This window comes from Centroberyx affinis, unplaced genomic scaffold (genome assembly GCF_046629955.1).
Source record: "Centroberyx affinis isolate AG114_WGS23_722 - 3 ecotype Tasmania unplaced genomic scaffold, CSIRO-AGI_Caff_v1 ptg000562l_1, whole genome shotgun sequence".
Lineage (NCBI taxonomy): Eukaryota > Metazoa > Chordata > Actinopteri > Beryciformes > Berycidae > Centroberyx > Centroberyx affinis.
In genome coordinates, this window is record NW_027279205.1 from 421,681 (window position 1) to 437,877 (window position 16,197).

General features: G+C 42.3%; 2 protein-coding genes across 2 annotated transcripts; one reads left to right on the forward strand and one right to left on the reverse strand.

Annotated features, from left to right (window-relative positions):
* Positions 1-1,155: 1,155 nt before the first annotated feature.
* On the reverse strand, positions 1,156-8,808 carry man2b2 (mannosidase, alpha, class 2B, member 2). Its single transcript, XM_071518306.1, has 19 exons — positions 8,688-8,808; positions 8,310-8,456; positions 8,094-8,199; positions 7,799-7,971; positions 7,474-7,589; positions 7,005-7,182; positions 6,354-6,552; positions 5,939-6,129; positions 5,404-5,577; positions 5,044-5,160; positions 4,360-4,637; positions 3,947-4,138; positions 3,563-3,806; positions 3,241-3,351; positions 2,958-3,148; positions 2,236-2,354; positions 1,941-2,053; positions 1,623-1,740; positions 1,156-1,396 (listed from the first exon to the last, which is right to left on the reverse strand). Exons 1-19 carry the CDS (start codon positions 8,766-8,768, stop codon positions 1,293-1,295), a joined length of 2,952 nt encoding a protein of 983 aa, XP_071374407.1. The 5' UTR covers positions 8,769-8,808; the 3' UTR covers positions 1,156-1,292.
* Positions 8,809-9,050: 242 nt separating this feature from the next.
* smim20 (small integral membrane protein 20) lies at positions 9,051-10,831 on the forward strand. The gene is made up of 3 exons (XM_071518309.1): positions 9,051-9,221; positions 9,859-9,915; positions 10,599-10,831. The coding sequence occupies exons 1-3, from the start codon at positions 9,113-9,115 to the stop codon at positions 10,640-10,642; spliced, it is 210 nt and encodes a 69-aa protein (XP_071374410.1). The 5' UTR covers positions 9,051-9,112; the 3' UTR covers positions 10,643-10,831.
* Positions 10,832-16,197: the final 5,366 nt, after the last annotated feature.

Sequence of the window (16,197 nt, forward strand, 5' to 3'; positions counted from 1 at the left end):
CTAGAGAACTAAAACAAATTTCATTATTATCAATATCCGACCTCTAATTTACAGAAATTTCTTTTGACAATCCTTACCTTCCATAATTTAGATGAATATTGCTTTCTTCTTTTGAGAATTTTTGGTCAATGTGCTAAAACAAATTCAAATTTCAATAGTTTGCTCTGTGTGAGCAAACCAAACTCATTCCCATTGGTGACATCCATCCTCAATGTTATGGAAATTACACTTAGGCCTACTTTGAAATTGAGTCTTTGAAAATGTATGGACTGTAATTTATGGGAATCCTTATTTCAGTTTTTTCAGAAACAGAAATACGTTTTTGTTTTTTTTCAATGTATCAAAATTGATTTAATGGATTTCAATAGCTACCTACCCCACAATGAGAATGAATTTGAGATCTATGGTCACACAGAAAGAGATCTATTGAAAGTGTGATTTTACTGCCATGAACAAAAATCATGATAATAAACAAACCAACAGTTTGAAAAAATCAATTCTATATATTCTATATTCTGTATATGAGAAATTGGACATAGAACATACTTGAGCCTATGCCAATATCAAACACACTTTACTCTGGTTTATGTGAGTGTATTCAGTCATGAAATATGGGTGAGCTGAAGTTAAATCTCATCTTTAACAATTTATCATGATCCACCAACAAGTGGAATTATAACACAGATGACAGACAGGCACTGGATGGACAGGAGTCCCTTTTCTCCCCCAGAGATTAACTGCAGCCTTGATCACTGGTAGGACAATCAGCTTTATTCATTACTAATTTTATGTACCACTCTTTACTCTCTAGGTGAACACAGTCATCCAGAACAGGGGGATTTTTTTACACTGAAGGGCTCAGTGACTGTCACCAATTTAGTTGCATTTCAAAATATTCTGACATTCTGCACACCATCCTTCACATAGGGTGAGGGTGAATACTGTTTTCTGCTGCAAAACTGCCACCTTTTATAATAAGGTTAATTAACCTAAATAAAAATGAAGATTATTATATAACTATACTAGGGTTCATATAGGCTGTTGGATACCAAATTCATTTTGAGATAGACATTTGAACAAAACAGTGACAAAAATATACATTTTATTTAGTGAGAGTGAACACAGACTCAAAATCACACTTAATCAACACATACATACTTCATAATAAATCAACAAGCTGTGCGAAAACAACATTTATTAACAGTGCAACAAAGGATGAAATTATGAAAGCCTGTCGGTGTCACGATTAAAGGCTGATTATCTTCACAGAAGACAGAAGACAGCAGTTCAGGCTAGAAGTTGGTGGAGCTGAAGTGAATGAAGAAGGTCCTGATCTCTTTGGGTGAGATGGTCACACTGAAAGCTTCATCTCCATATCTGCAGCACTGGTTGTTCTCTGAGACACACAAAGAAAAAAAAAACATTTGTAAATAAGGGATAACGCCATCATTTCAAGGATAAATACACTGAGATTTAACTGAACAGTAATTAATAACAAGATGTAAAGCACTGTTTCACTTTAGTAGAACAGTTTCACTTTTCACAATGCTAGTTTTTTGTGTTGAAGTTATCAGACCCCCATTAGCAATATTTAGACAGTTTCCATATGGAGTCTCTCTCACGTGTTTCTAAGGTATCTGCAGTCTTCCACTTCCACCTCTGGAGGCTGGCGACGTCCCAGGTTCCTGTGAGAGAACGCTCCTCCAGCACTCTCACTTCCCCCATGCCCCGCAGGACGTCCTGTTCACACAGGAAATAAATGACCATTGGAAAATAAAATAAATTGCAACGACCATGTTAACTTTACAAAACTGTAAACTGTGAAACTGAGATTGTATTTGAAATTGTGTTTCCTCTTTCAATATTACGACATTAAAACATAGGAGAGCATTTTCACTGGCATGAATACTAACACGTTAGTTATGATGTGTGTGCATTACCTTCAAGTTTATGGAGACTGGCTTCGATAGATCAGGGTCTTCCCCTTCCTCAAAGAGATGCATGATTCTCAACAGGACCCGATCATAGTCCGGCTCCGACCGCAAATCTTTACCTACACATGAGGAACAGACTCAAACAAATCAACGCCATGTTCTTTCTGTGAATTTCATAGATAATGGAACAATTTGTCTCCTTATGTGAAAAATCAATACCTAAAAAGCTCCAAGTGACACAATACAGCCACTAAATATGGATGGACAGGATTGTGTGTGTCCAGTATATGGCACAGCTGACCTGAGTCTATGTGGCTGAGGTGGAGGCTGTGTGTGGAGCTGTAGTTCCAGCCGGGGATGCTGAGGCTCAGCAGGTGGAGGTTGGGCGGCAGGACCACCGGCTGCACTGGAGAACTTCCCCTGGGCTCCTTCTCCAGCCAGGTCTTCTCTGCACAGGGCAAGGACACAACGTTTAAAGTATGCAACAGATTGGGGAGCTTGGTCAACCAACTGAAACCTTACAGAGGCGTGTTTTGAAGAAGGGCAGTGCTGTGGTCAAACCCTTAGAGGGCAGCATGAGTGCTGAAACTCAAGAGTAAAAGACCCAGGGACTCATTTATCCCCACTGATTATTCATGGCTAGCCCAGATCTATTCACTATTTATATGTCACTCAGTTTCTATTTAAATCAAATTTTATATGACCCTTTTTTCATATTATTGCCTACGGAGGACGATGTGAAAGTTTCTGACTTTAACCTCAGAATTTTGACTTTATTCTCACCATCTCAGAATTCTGACATGATTCTCAGAATTCTGACATGATTCTCAGAATTCTGACATGATTCTCAGAATTCTGAGATTAATCTCAGAACTCAAATATAAATTTTTTTACATGTGGCCTTAATCCTCTTCCGTAATTGCCAATGTTGGTTTGGCAGGAGTGTAACGGTTTAAAAAGTAGCTGAATACAGTGTTTGATGTCATGCAGCCCAACAGCGACTGCTGTGTAGCGTACTCACGCGGCTGGTCTATGGGCATGACCACAGGTCTGTGCTGCAGCTCTATCGCCTCCCTCTGGTAGAGCCGGGCGGTGGCGTTGACGGAGCCCAGCATCATCCACAGCGTAGGCCGGACAACCGAGCTGTCGTTGAGGGTCAGGTTGTAGCCGAGGTTCCAGGGGAGGTTGTTCCAAAGACGACGGTGGAGCATCACCTGGGGGAAACACACAGGGCGTTCACATGTGTTTCTGTGTGTGTGAGTGAACGAGACTAAGACAGATGGGTGTGTGTGTGTGTGTGTTCTACCTCTAGTTGTCCATCGGCCTGGCTGGACACACCGTGGGCTCTGTCACTGAGGAGCACCAATCTGCTAAGATCATCCTCAATGTAGGCTGCCCGAACCATAGGGAAGTAGTTCTGCAAAGTTCATATGATATATTCTATGATATACTGTATATATCACATTGTCATTTTAGTATGTTGCCACACATGCCCTATATCTGTCGTAACGCACACACAGCTGGCTCTCTTTATGTGCAAGCCCTCTGGGGCTAATTGAAGAGTCTAATAGGCACGGAAATCCCTGGCAGCTGAAAGTCCAAAGAGACCAGTTTATCCAAGGCCTTACCCGAGCTAAAGTGTTATTAGTGAACTTCCGATACGTCCTCTTCATCATCTGGTAGCCATTGTCGTCGGTGTACAGGGTCCTGTTGTTCTTCAGGGTGGTGCTGGTCCTGAGGACGACCTCTGTGTTGACACGGAGGGGGCCCAGCGAGTAGGTCTGCTCCAGCCTGCGGCACATCAGCCTGCTCCTGAAGCCCTCTGGGACACGGGTGGTGATGGAGTAAGCGTAGTCCGCATCGCCTTCCTCTCTAGAAGATGGAAAATTGTGTGAGTGGATGCCAGAGTGTGAGCAGGAGGCAGAGAGGGAAGAAAAGAGGGAGGGAAGGAGTAGAGAGAGAAGGAAAGGATGACAACTAAGGCTGAAAGAGTGAAACTAATCCTAACCCACCTGTAGAAGTATTGTCGGATCTCAGAAACAATCTTGCCAGGGACAATCTCCATCTCCACAGCCTTGTAGGCCTTCACAGCCGAGCCGTTGGCAGTAAAGATGTAGTTATCAGAAATAGGCCCTGCTCCTACATCTCCATTTGCTCGGTACTCCCAGAAATCCTGGGTCATCCTTACTCTCCTTTTTTCTAAACTATCAAGGACGACAGAAAGGTCACAGGTCAGAAAGTCACACAAGTCTATGATATGACAGTCAGAGAATAGTATGGGGGCCTATGTGATCCAAAAAAGGGACTCAAGTGGGATGAAACACTACTATAAACTACTTCCTCTGTGGAGTGTAATTGCAACTATAACTACAAGGGGTGTGAGATAGTTGGACATTATTAAGATCTAATAAGCTTGAAATCTCACCAGTCAGTGATGCTGTGCAGCAGATTGGTGTCCTGGTCAAACATGAGCTTGTAACACTCACTCAGAACTGGCAGGAGCCTCTTCCCCGTTCTCTTCCAGTCCTGAACATTGCGTCTCTCCAACAGAACGCCTTTGGCTACATAGGTGGAGTCGCACTTGGGTCTTCCAGCGCACGGCTTCTCAGAGAACTTGATCAGGTACTTCCTGTGCTGAAGACCCCCCAGGTCCACAACGATGAAGAGGTCATAGGTCACATTGGACCCTGCTGACCTCTGAATCTGAATGGACAGAGGAAGATAAGATACTGAATTATTTTAAGGCTGACGACTCAGCATTTTTGATGAATGACAGTAGAAATGCAAATTAATTAAATCACTTACATACAGCTGGAGGAGTAATATCAATAAAAGCTTATTTGCCATTGTGCCACAAATATAAAAAACAGTTAATTTTGTACAAAAGACACCTGGTAACTGTTTTATATTACAAATTGTAATATTGTATATTTCCTATCTAGAGACAAAAGAATAGTATCATACTGCAGTTGGTGTGCAAGTTCTTGTTTTGACACTTAAGAATGAAGAATTTAATACTTTAAAACTATACATTCAAAATGTTCTCAGTCAAAATTTGTAAAAGTAAAATGAAATGAAATAATAAAACAGAATAAAAAATATACTTCACCTGTGCAGGCACAAGCTGTCCATCGTCATCAAAGACGGTTGCCATGGGGAAGGTTACCGTGACGTTGATGAAGGTGGTGATGTTCCATGCTAAAGGGTTGTAGACAATGACATGCTGCTCCAAAGCCTGACGAACGCCTGGCATGAGGAGAGTAATGACCAGTTTATTTAATTTGACCTCAACTCTAGTGACCTAAACGTCTGAACAAACTCCTCGCTGACTAACTACCAGAACTGTTGTTAAAGTGCATAACTGACCAGACTGCTGTGATATAGAACTCATTAATGTTTGTTTTTACAGAGACGGTGCACATTCATCATCATTTCTGTAAAAGCTGATGTCCCCTAGCCAGATGGCAGCACCTTTCCTATGGTAGTGGGTGCCGAGGAAGCCGGGCATGCCGAGGTCGTGGGGCAGCAGGAAGAGGGCAGCCAGGACCTCCTCCACCCCCATCATGGCCTGGATGAGATGCTGAAAGTACATGTCTGCCACCTTGGGAGACTCGGTGCCAGTGATGCCATCGTGGTGCTGGACCTAAAAACACACACCAATAAAAAGAAAATTTTGTGAGCTTGGAATTATAAGGCTCTGTCTGGATTGAGTGAAGTTATTACTGACAAAAAACATAACACCACACAAGCATAAAGTAGTATTCATATTCATATTCAATATTCATTCAATTTGCATTCATCTCAAACACGTTTGAATGTCAAAAACATATATGACAGATATTTAAATCATAAGTATTATAGGCATAAAAACACTAAATTACAAATAAATATTACTTTACTTTTTGTGTCTGTATTAACTTGACCATGAGCAATAAAGTGATAATAAAGCCTCTTTCCAGTAAATCCCTTTCCAACAAAGGAGTCAAGTATTTGGACAAGATCACCTCGGAGACGGCCCAGCGAAGCCCCCGCAGTTTGTCGAGGGCCCAGTCTTTGGCCACTGGTCCATCAGGGAAGCTGATCCGGTACCGGGCAAAAAGAGTCTCCGCTGCATGCAGCTGGGAACTGGCCTGTCGCGCAACTCCTTTCAGAACATTTCGGGAGGCGTAAAACCCCGTCCATGCCTGGTGAGGTTCTGGGAAATAAAATACATTGGCCACAGTGGATAATATTGAATATTGATATATAAATTTTGAACTACTGAATGTGGTACTATAAGACTGGAACTCTGAAGCAGAATAAAATACTGCTGATAGAGCAAAAATTACCAACTGAACCATTTTCAAGTTCTGTATATTGATAAAGCTTATTGATTAGCAGGTGCTGCTTCACGCTATGTATTCGGATACAGGTACTCACCAGTGGAATAGGGTAGAAAGTCTTCGCTCCCTCTAACCTCCCAGACAAGATCTGATTGGTGGATGGCTTGGAAGTATTCGCTGAGAGTGGCGTACTGGACTGTCACTCCAAGCTCTTTGCTGTTCTGGTTGATGTAGTTCATTAAAGGGTCCATGTTGTTGAACTGCACTGATGAGTTGTAGAACTGTTTGTCGCAGCCCTGAAACAAAAAAATAATGGCAGAAGTGGGTTTGTAATATATGACAAATGTGGTAGGATAGGCCAAAAATACCAAAATTCATATACAGTCTGTCAGAAAACCCTAGAAGAGATGTTTTGAGCGCTGTTTTTGGAAAATCTAAATGAAACTGTGTGGAAACTAAGAGGAACGTACACCAGGTTTCTTATCATTTTGGTAGCAGATGCTCCTAAAAATAAATTCATGCTCCCTCAAAATTAGAAAAGGAGCATGTGCAGATCTTGAAATCAAAAATAGGTATGGTGTTTTCGCAGATCATGCACCTACATTTCTTTCCATTGCTTCTGGACTTTTCATTTCAATAGCACTTTTGCTCGTTGAAGAAAATGTCACTGTCGGGTCTTGAATACAAGGACTCCATTGGATTTTACGTACAATAACAGGGTTGGGGTTGCAGGTTTCTATGGACTCACCCATGGCCAGAGCACGTGGCTGGTCTTGAACCATGCGGCCCTCTGCTTGATGTTGTCTACCATGGTCTGGGCATAGGCGTGTACCGTCTCCTTGGTGACAGGCAGGCTCATGTTGGGGTACACTCCATCTTTAGGGGGGTCGGGGAACAGGGCAACTCCGTTCCAATAGAAACCAGAGCTGAGACAGAAGAACAGCACATTTTCCTTTCACTGACCACCCACATTTCACACAGGAATGAAATAACTTTGTATAATTCAACTCAGTAGCTCATTTATTTCAATATCCAACATAAAACACTCTCTTGTCTGTTACTGATTAGGTAGGTACAGTATAAGTCTTTTATGGTGCAATTTAATTCAACTTAAGGCAGTCTAAAGATCTATTGTAGAATGATAATAGATTGCCTTTCTGCAGTAGCATACACAAATACTCAAAATACACCACATGATGATTCATAGGGAACATTACCTGTTAGAGAAGGGCAGGTGGGATGGGGTGCAGTAGCTAAACTGGTCCATAGTGTGAGTGAAGATCTCCTGCTGCTCTTTCAGGGAGGGAGAACCTCTCCATACGAACTGCAACTTCTGCACCAAAAACAGAGATGAACAATACACAGTGATTATTTACCACCAAATACCGGTTAAGTACACACAGCACATGATAATGCCTTGCATTCGTTTCTGAAATACTCAATAGAGCCCTAAGATTCTGAAACAGTATTCCCTTATTTGACCAAGAACGAACAAAAGCTTGTCACGGTAGTAATATGGGACAGAGCCATCAAGACTAATACCTTGTTTTTCTGCATGGCGTCTTTGAGGTCATAGTCAATGCGGGAGATGAGGTGGGCGTTGAACCCGGCCAGGGCGAAGAGGACAGGCGTGGTGGCAGACGCTCCGAACGGATCCACGTGCCACGAGAACCGAGGACGCACCCCGAATGTCTCGTACAGGAAACCGTGGCCCTCTGAAACGCCACCGAGACACACAGAGCAAGAGACAGACACAAGCAAAGTGAATTTCTGGGTTACTACAGACTCCTTATCCCTGAATGTGATGATAACAGGGTAAAAAAAAGTGTTTTACTACCTGTCATTTGCAGTATCTCATCGTCTAGATCAGTCACAGCCTCGTCATGCATCACTTGGCCCCCGATGATGAACTCAAGTCGACCCTCTTTCACTAGCTGTCGTACCTAGGGAGAAGAAACATGACATATAACAAAACCAAGACATACCATGGAAGAGGGTATAGATTGAAAGCAAGTAGACTAAGGCTGCCATGCATTGGTCTATGTCTTCTTACTTGTTTCTTATGGGAGTCTGTGGCCACAGTGTCCCACCACAGTCGAAAGAACTCCTGCTCCACTGCAATGAACCTGCGGTGTTTAGCCTTTGACAGTTCCTCAGTAACACTGGTGTACACGTTGGCTGCATAGGCATGCATACTCTCCTATGGAAAATACATATTCATCAGCAATAACTGTGGTTTTGTTAAGGGATACACAAATACTACTCATCAACACTAGAAGGGATAACAATGTAACTTGTTACTTAGGTAAGTGCTATATAGTAGTTGTATTAGAAGTTGTGAAAAGCAGACTATAATGAAAAGTGTACACCATATGCTTGAACTTCCAGTTATTGAAGTCTAAGTATAAATCAAAGTCAAGTCAAAGGCTACCTGAATAGTGTACACCCAGCCCACATCCATGTGACTGTGAGGGATGACGAAAGTTTGAATTGGCTTGTTTTCGTTTCCCATCGCATACGAGTAACTGTAAAAAACAAAAAACAATAAAACGGCTAAAACTCTCATTTTTTTTTTTTTTTAGCTCGTAGAGAAACTAACTTCTCAAAACTGCACAGACTTCCTTATTATTGTTGTGCTGCTGCATGTGACAGTCACGAGACACGCCCCTTTGGTACGGAACAGCAGAAAGGCCAAACTAGCTTGACGCCGCTTCAATAACCCTCCTTCTTACAAACCCGGCTGAACACTGTCTATTTTGAACCTGCGCTTTAGTTTTGGTGACCTTTACCCCGGAAACACTTCTAAACAGAGTGCACAGTTGGAGGTGAAAGAATATTCTCCTATGCGCCACAAAAATGTCAAAAAATAGAAGAATAACATTGATATTTGGAGGTTTTGTAACGGCTGTTGCCGCTGCATTTTATCCCATATTTTTCCACCCGCTCACACACTCAGACGACTACAGTGAGTAGCTTACAGCTTTCCTTCTATTTCAGTTATACAACCTGCGTTTACAATGTAATTCAGAGTATAAACTAACTGAAAATATTGTACCGTGCTGCTGAGTTAAAAGCAATGTGTCTAATAAACTATAGCAAGCCCAAAAGATTAGAGCAAAACAACGGAGAGATATTAGCCTGATGTTTATACTTCTTTTGAGATATAGCTATTGCTTTACTTGGCAAGAGAGACACGATTTGGCAGTTATTAAGCTACTTAACCACTGTTTATAATGTAGTGAGCTGGCAGTCCCTAAACTTATGTTCCCTAAACGCTTAACGAAAGCTCCTTAAAGTAAAGTGACCTAACAAAACAGCTACTCAAATAACCAGGCTAAAAACGTGGGCAAAAAATGAAAAGTGCTGCCTGCCCACTGGGAGCTGGGGAGTTTCCTATAAGACACCCATGGGTTTCCACTAGTTCTGTTCAAAAGTATAGACAAATAGATACTGGGACAAAGGTGGAGTGATATCAGGAAAATGCAATTAAAGAATCCACTGACGCTCTAGCCTGTACGCTGTGATGTAAAATCCTGTCTATGTTATTGATGTTGGCCACAAAAATCTTCCACTGACTATACTTCTCTCCTCTCTCTGTTTAGAACAAGTCCAAAGGGCAAATCGGGCAGGAATCAACCAAGCAGATGTGCAGCCAGTGGGTAAGACACTCCTCCCTGCTGCCCTCACACTTCCTGCACCAGTGTGGCACTTGGTGGATGTGACCGGGGGGCAGTTTGGAGGAAATGAAAAAGATTGCATCATTTCATCATTTCAACAACGTGTTCATGCACAAATGCTGATGAAGGCTAGACAAGCCTATTCTATTCTTCTATTCTTCCCAGAGCTGTTGGTTTTGACTGGATCTTAATTTATATTTACAAAGACACCTGTCCTGTTCTACACTGACCCAATCTAGCGCTCCTTCCCTTCTGTTTTTGTCTGGCTCAGTACTTGCAAACGACTCTTGTTTGTTTTACTTAACATGGAGCACCAGATGGGTGGGGTTTGCAGTATCAGGACAATGTTGATAGTCATCTAAGTTTCAGTCTCAGGAAAGGACAAAACAGTACACTGAATTTCAATTAGTTTAAACTTTTAGACACCCATTGTGTTATCCAATGTAGCAAACCACGCCCAGCTAGTACTTTGAGCATGTTAAATACAAAGATTTAATTGCAAATACTATTGAAACAGGTTTGGTGAGGACCTAGTGACCACTCCTTTATGTGTTATCCAAAACCTTAACAGTGGTATAATCTCCTCAAAGGGGAGAGGGAGGGGCTACACTTTAATACATAGCTGACAGTGTTGATTTCTTTTTTTCTTTTTGTTTTGGCTAAAGGTGTGAAGATATGGTCTGATCCATACAAGCCTGCAGGCAAATGAAGAAATGATGACCACTGACAGCTGACCTTGGTGATGATGATTCCAGAAACTGATGCGGATGAAGAGTGGAGAAGCCACTGTTTGATGAGTGCTTGATGTGTGTGTGTGTGCATGAGTGAATGCTTTGTAGAATGTGTGGTTTTGGTTGTTGGGTGTTTACTTTATCCTGTGAATAAAGTTTTAAATCCTTAGAACTAAAACTGGCTTCTTATAATGATTTGTTTTCATGCTATTTCTGCTTTATTGGACAGTGTATTTTCAAGAGAGACAGAAAACATGGGGTGCAAAGAGAAGCGGACATGAAACAAGGTAATAAATCAGATTGGAAACCACAAGACTCATAAATACATGGTACATTCCCCAGCTTGCATCACTTCCACATGATTCTGCAGAACTTGAACCCATTGAGTACAACACATGACAAGGATGCAGTTCCCTTTGTGTCCACTAGGGACCGCTCCATGCCTGTCTGTTGACACAAAAGGCATTGGACTGAGTAATGCTTTGTTTGTGCATCTTTGATGTTTTGGAAAAACCTTGTGTTTCCAAAAAACCTTTCTCTGGTATGCAGGCTTTAGGAAATCATAAAAAACTACAATGGTTTGTTTACCCATCCTGTTCACAACTATCTCTTGACATTGTATTTTGATTAAGTTGGTCTGAGGGTCATGAAACTTGTTTGACAGATGAGGGACAATGTCCAATAATTCACCGTATCATATTCCACGATGGAAAAAATGGAGGCAGGGTTTTTCCAGGACACATCATACTTTATTATCAATTGTCTTTCAGAGACCGGGTTTAACTGTTGGTGGGCTTTTGAAAGGGCATATGACTATGGGACAGAGCTCCTCGGTCTTCTTGTTCGAAAACCTAGTCGATGTGATCCAGACTCTCTTTACGAGTCCATGGGTGCTGTAAAAGCGGAGAATTCCAAAACTACCATTTTTTCCCTGTACTTTTGTGGTTTCCTGACATTGACCAGCATCCCCTTTCAGAGTTTGGTCCACCAAAGTCCTTCTGGAGGAATGATAGAGCAAGAAAGAACTAAAGCATGTGTTTATGTTCCTACAGAGATGGTGCATTTTCAAAGCTGCCCTTAAATCTTTCATAGTCTTCGATGTAGCCTGTACTTTCGGATTTTTAGGACCGTTCGTGAGGCCGGCTGCCAGCAAAACCATCCGCCTGGGCCAGCAACAGCCACTCTCCCTCTCAACCCCCCAATCAACAAGCCCCATTGTTTATGAGAGGTTGTTATTGTTGGGCCGCATTCAGAAACAAGAGAAAACTCAAGAGCCTGGCTGCGCAGAGGCGTCCAAAGTAAAGAGCGCAAGGGGTGAGGGGGTGGTTAAGGAAAAACGAAAAGCAGAAATTCCTCTCATTCCCCGCTGGTGTTTTCCAGATTCCTCAAGCGACAGCTCCTCGACTGTGTGAGTGAAGTAAGCAACCGGAGGGGAAATTGAAGCGAACGGCGAGAGGAAGAGAACCGCATTCTTGAGGGGACGCGTCACCTACGCACAGAATAGAAAGACACTCAATCCCTGTTCCTCCGCTTGGCAAAGTATGCAACAGGTAGTGCAGCATTGGCCCCCAGCTTTTAGTCCACCTTTGTTGTGAATCAGTGTTGGTGACAGTGAAAGTTTATGTCAGACGTGTTCTCGCTCCTTACATCTGTCTTTAGTGCAGCAGGCTTAGGGTCTGCACCACGCTTTATGGTTTTATGTTGTCTAGTCCTCTTTATGTGGTCCTTGTCCCATTGAGCTGGATATGTAGATAGACACCCTTCACTATAAAGCATTGAATAGGGTCACAGCCCACTATAAACCAACATGAACTCGACAATGTCGCCTCCGCAGCAGTTTTACTACCCTGCCATTAACCCATCACACAAATCTCGCCCATCTATTGAGGAGTTTTCGCCGAGCGGTGGCAAGTCCTCGCTCTCAGCGGTTTGTTAGGCGTGGGTTCAAGAGCAGCAGATAATTGGCCAAGGTTTCAAACTAATTGCCATGGGAACAAGGGTTGACAGACAGGCCACGGGGTTGGAGAAACAGCAGAGAGAGCGTTTGGGAAGGGAAGGGGCGGGACAGGGATGTAAAATATGAGCAAACTTCTCGCCTAAAGTATGTCAAGCGTGGAGGAAGGAGCAGGGAGAATAGACACAGAAAATAACAAACAAACAAACGAACCAGAGCTTTGAAGAGCTCCAAGAGCCTTCCCATGACAGTAATTGAAGACAGAGAATTGCAGCATTCGCTTTTGTCTGAAGAAGTTTTGGAGTCAATTTAGGAAGATTTCTTCTTCTGCTTTTCCTTCACTGGGCCTTTGTCAAAGAGTTGATTAGACCAGTGATCCTCAACCTTTTTCATATCAAGGATCCCTAATTCAGTCCACACTTGGGCCACGGACCCCCATTTGATGAGATTTTTTTTCTCTCGGACCCAAATCTGAGAATATTTTTATTGTTATATATGATTTTGTCCAGAATTCCAAGACTGTCTGTATTGTAGGCAGAAAGATAACAGTCAAACTATGACCAAAATAGTAATTCTTCTACATTCTCCAATTGTAAATGAAATAATGCTGAAGTGTAACAATTCATCAATTTTCTGGGTACCCCCTGGAACCCCCTCAAGGACCCTTGGTGGTCCCAGGACCCAATGTTGAGAACCACTGGATTAGGGGACATGTTGTATCATGTTTGTTAGGAAAACACTGTGAGTAGTGATCCGCAACTTTTTCATATAAATAAATGTCTATTTTATTACTCTCTATCACCAATTGATACCATACAATAGTGATTCAACCTAAACCCAGTTTACGAAAACTTTGCCGTTCTAAACATCTGAGCGGGTCCCGGGAAAAATCCTCTGCTGCACAAGAAGTGATGCGTTTTACGTTTACGGAAGCAACAACAGAGGCTTCTTTGGAATAAATATAAAAAGGTAGAAGAAATGTAAGAAGCCACTGTCTACATTAAGTGTCTTTATCATTACAGTATGTTGGTCCAGCACCTACTTTGAAAAGAATCTTGCGGATTATCGCTTTAAAACAAATTCATTGCACTCACACACACACACACACACACACACACGCACACAAACATGCAATCGGTTTTTCTCCACAAAACAATTAAGCAGGATCTACATTTCACATCTCAAATACAGTCTTTAACCTTGTAGAACAATGTACTGGAGCGCCGTCCACATTCTTGGGTTAGCAGGCTAACGGCTGTGGAAACGGATAGTATAAAGTCTGAAGCAACGTCTAGGAAAAAAGGCACCGGCCAGCCTCCCAGCAGGCAAGCAAGGCAAACTGCCCCAGTGACAGTGTGGTCTGGAGTGAGCTAGTGTTACATTTTGTGTGTGCATGTGCATGTGTGTGTCTGTGTGTGTCATTCAGGAAAAAAAAAAGAGAAGCATCTAGGTTCAGCAAAGAGGAACCCAGTATCCCCTCGAGACTAAACTGTGGTTCTGGGACTTACTGGAACTCCAAACGTCGTGTGTGTGCTTTTGTATTATCATCATATTCGCCCGAAGCAGGACCACAAATAGATAATTATGGTTTGTTTTAGGTTGCGTCTCGGCTGCCCATTCGTGAAGGCATTGGAGTTCTGCTTTGCGGTGTGTGTTGTTTTGTTTGTGTCAGTAAAGTTCATAATTGAAACTGTGCATGGGCAGCCAATGGTAGAGAGCGGATGATGCAATGATGGTTTGTCCACTCTCTTTTTCTTGCTGGTTGGCGCAGTTCAGGCTCATATAGAGACTTTTAATGAGATGGAAAGAAGAGAGAGAGGGTTTGATGTGTGCTTTTTTTTCCCCATTTCATCCAGAGTGACTCATAATGAATGAGCAGCTAGGGGCTTAAGGACACGTCAGACGGGACACATGGCCGGTACAGGGATCAAACCTGTGCTAATCTTTAGTGCTAATTGGTCATTGATGTGGTCTTTCTGCACTGCCCTCTTCCCAGAGATCACCTGTCAATCAAACAGTGTGTCCACTAGGCTACTGTTATGTCTTTTTCCTTGGATTTTCTGTTGATGAAGTATGACTCTCTGTATGGGGCCAGGGGATTTTTCTCAGGAGAGACCTACACAATACTGGGTGTTAAGGAAATGTAAGAGCTTTTATGAATTGGGTGTAGGCAGAATAACTATTGCAGCTACATCAATTGTCATTAGAAAGTACTAAAACAGACATTTATTTAAGTGAGAATGTCACAGATTATTATTTTAAAGAATAATCTTCCACATCGCTCGGTAATGTAATAAATATCTTCAGCCTGTGGGCACTGTATAGGTTGCTCTAACCTAGAGTTCACATTCAAATTATAGACTTCATTGTTCCTTATGAGAAATGTGGCTAGTAGCAAGGGGATACAACGCTATACAGTACATAATCACAATAAATAATCATGCAGAAACATACAAATCACTTTAAAATGGCACTGGGAATAGCAGTAGGTGAAATGATCAGGGAAGGGAAGGTTCAGCCCAGTGAGGGAAGACTCTCTAAATGTAACCAAGGTTATGTTTATGGCTAAACTCAATGGGGCCTTCTTTCCTCTGAGGCTCTTCAGTCATCCAGTGAATGTGATTCAGCAACACCTCTGAATGGGCTGAATAGAGAGTTCTCAGATGTGTGTTGAAGAGGGCCAAATGTCTGTCGCTTGGCCCATGTCCAAATATGGATATGTAGGGGAAACGTTTGAGCGATTGGTCGGAGTTTAGGGTTGAAAAGAAAATGAAAATTACCTCAATCATTTCATTTTTTCAATGGATGGAGAGGAAAATCTTGATTATGGACGCACCATCCTTCCTCTTTCAACATGGTGCTCCACGTTACATTGGTTCTACGGAACCCAAATATTAAAAAACCACAGTGGTTTTTAAGAACTGTTTGATTAACAAAGTTCAGCACACGCACACACACACACACACACACACAGACACACACTCACACACACACAGAATATCATCCCTCCTTGCTCTCGTAGCTGACTGAAACATTGTTACCCATCCTAAACACACACCATTACAGCATCGCCGTCTGAGTTTGTGCACCGCGCGGCCGTCAATCACGTTATATAGCAGAGTTCCGTTTTACAGTCCCATTATAATCTTAAAAATTTCGTATGCACTAAAACAGCAGGGCGACTGTTGATTTAGGCAGTGTTACTGACGAGGAGGGCCAGAGCTGTAAGCAATCACGCTGTTCTTCAAAACCTCGCAGAAAGGCTAAGAAAAGAGGGGAGCAGAGAGAGGGGATGGTGATTTATAAGGCACCTTAATACTTGACACGTTCATTTGTGAAAATAAGTCTGTGGCCTATCAAAGCCATCCCTCACATTAAAAACCATGGAAAGCTCTTTTAAACTGCTTTTATACTCTTTTGGCCAATTTTCATTCATATTTCCTGGCGCGGGGCTTTATTCCCCCTCGGTCTCAGGGACTGTATTAAAACAAACAGCTGAACCCCCAGACAGCGTTTAAAAATTATATGTGTAGTGAACAATACAGAGGGTATGTAATTTAACAGGGATTTTTTAACAGC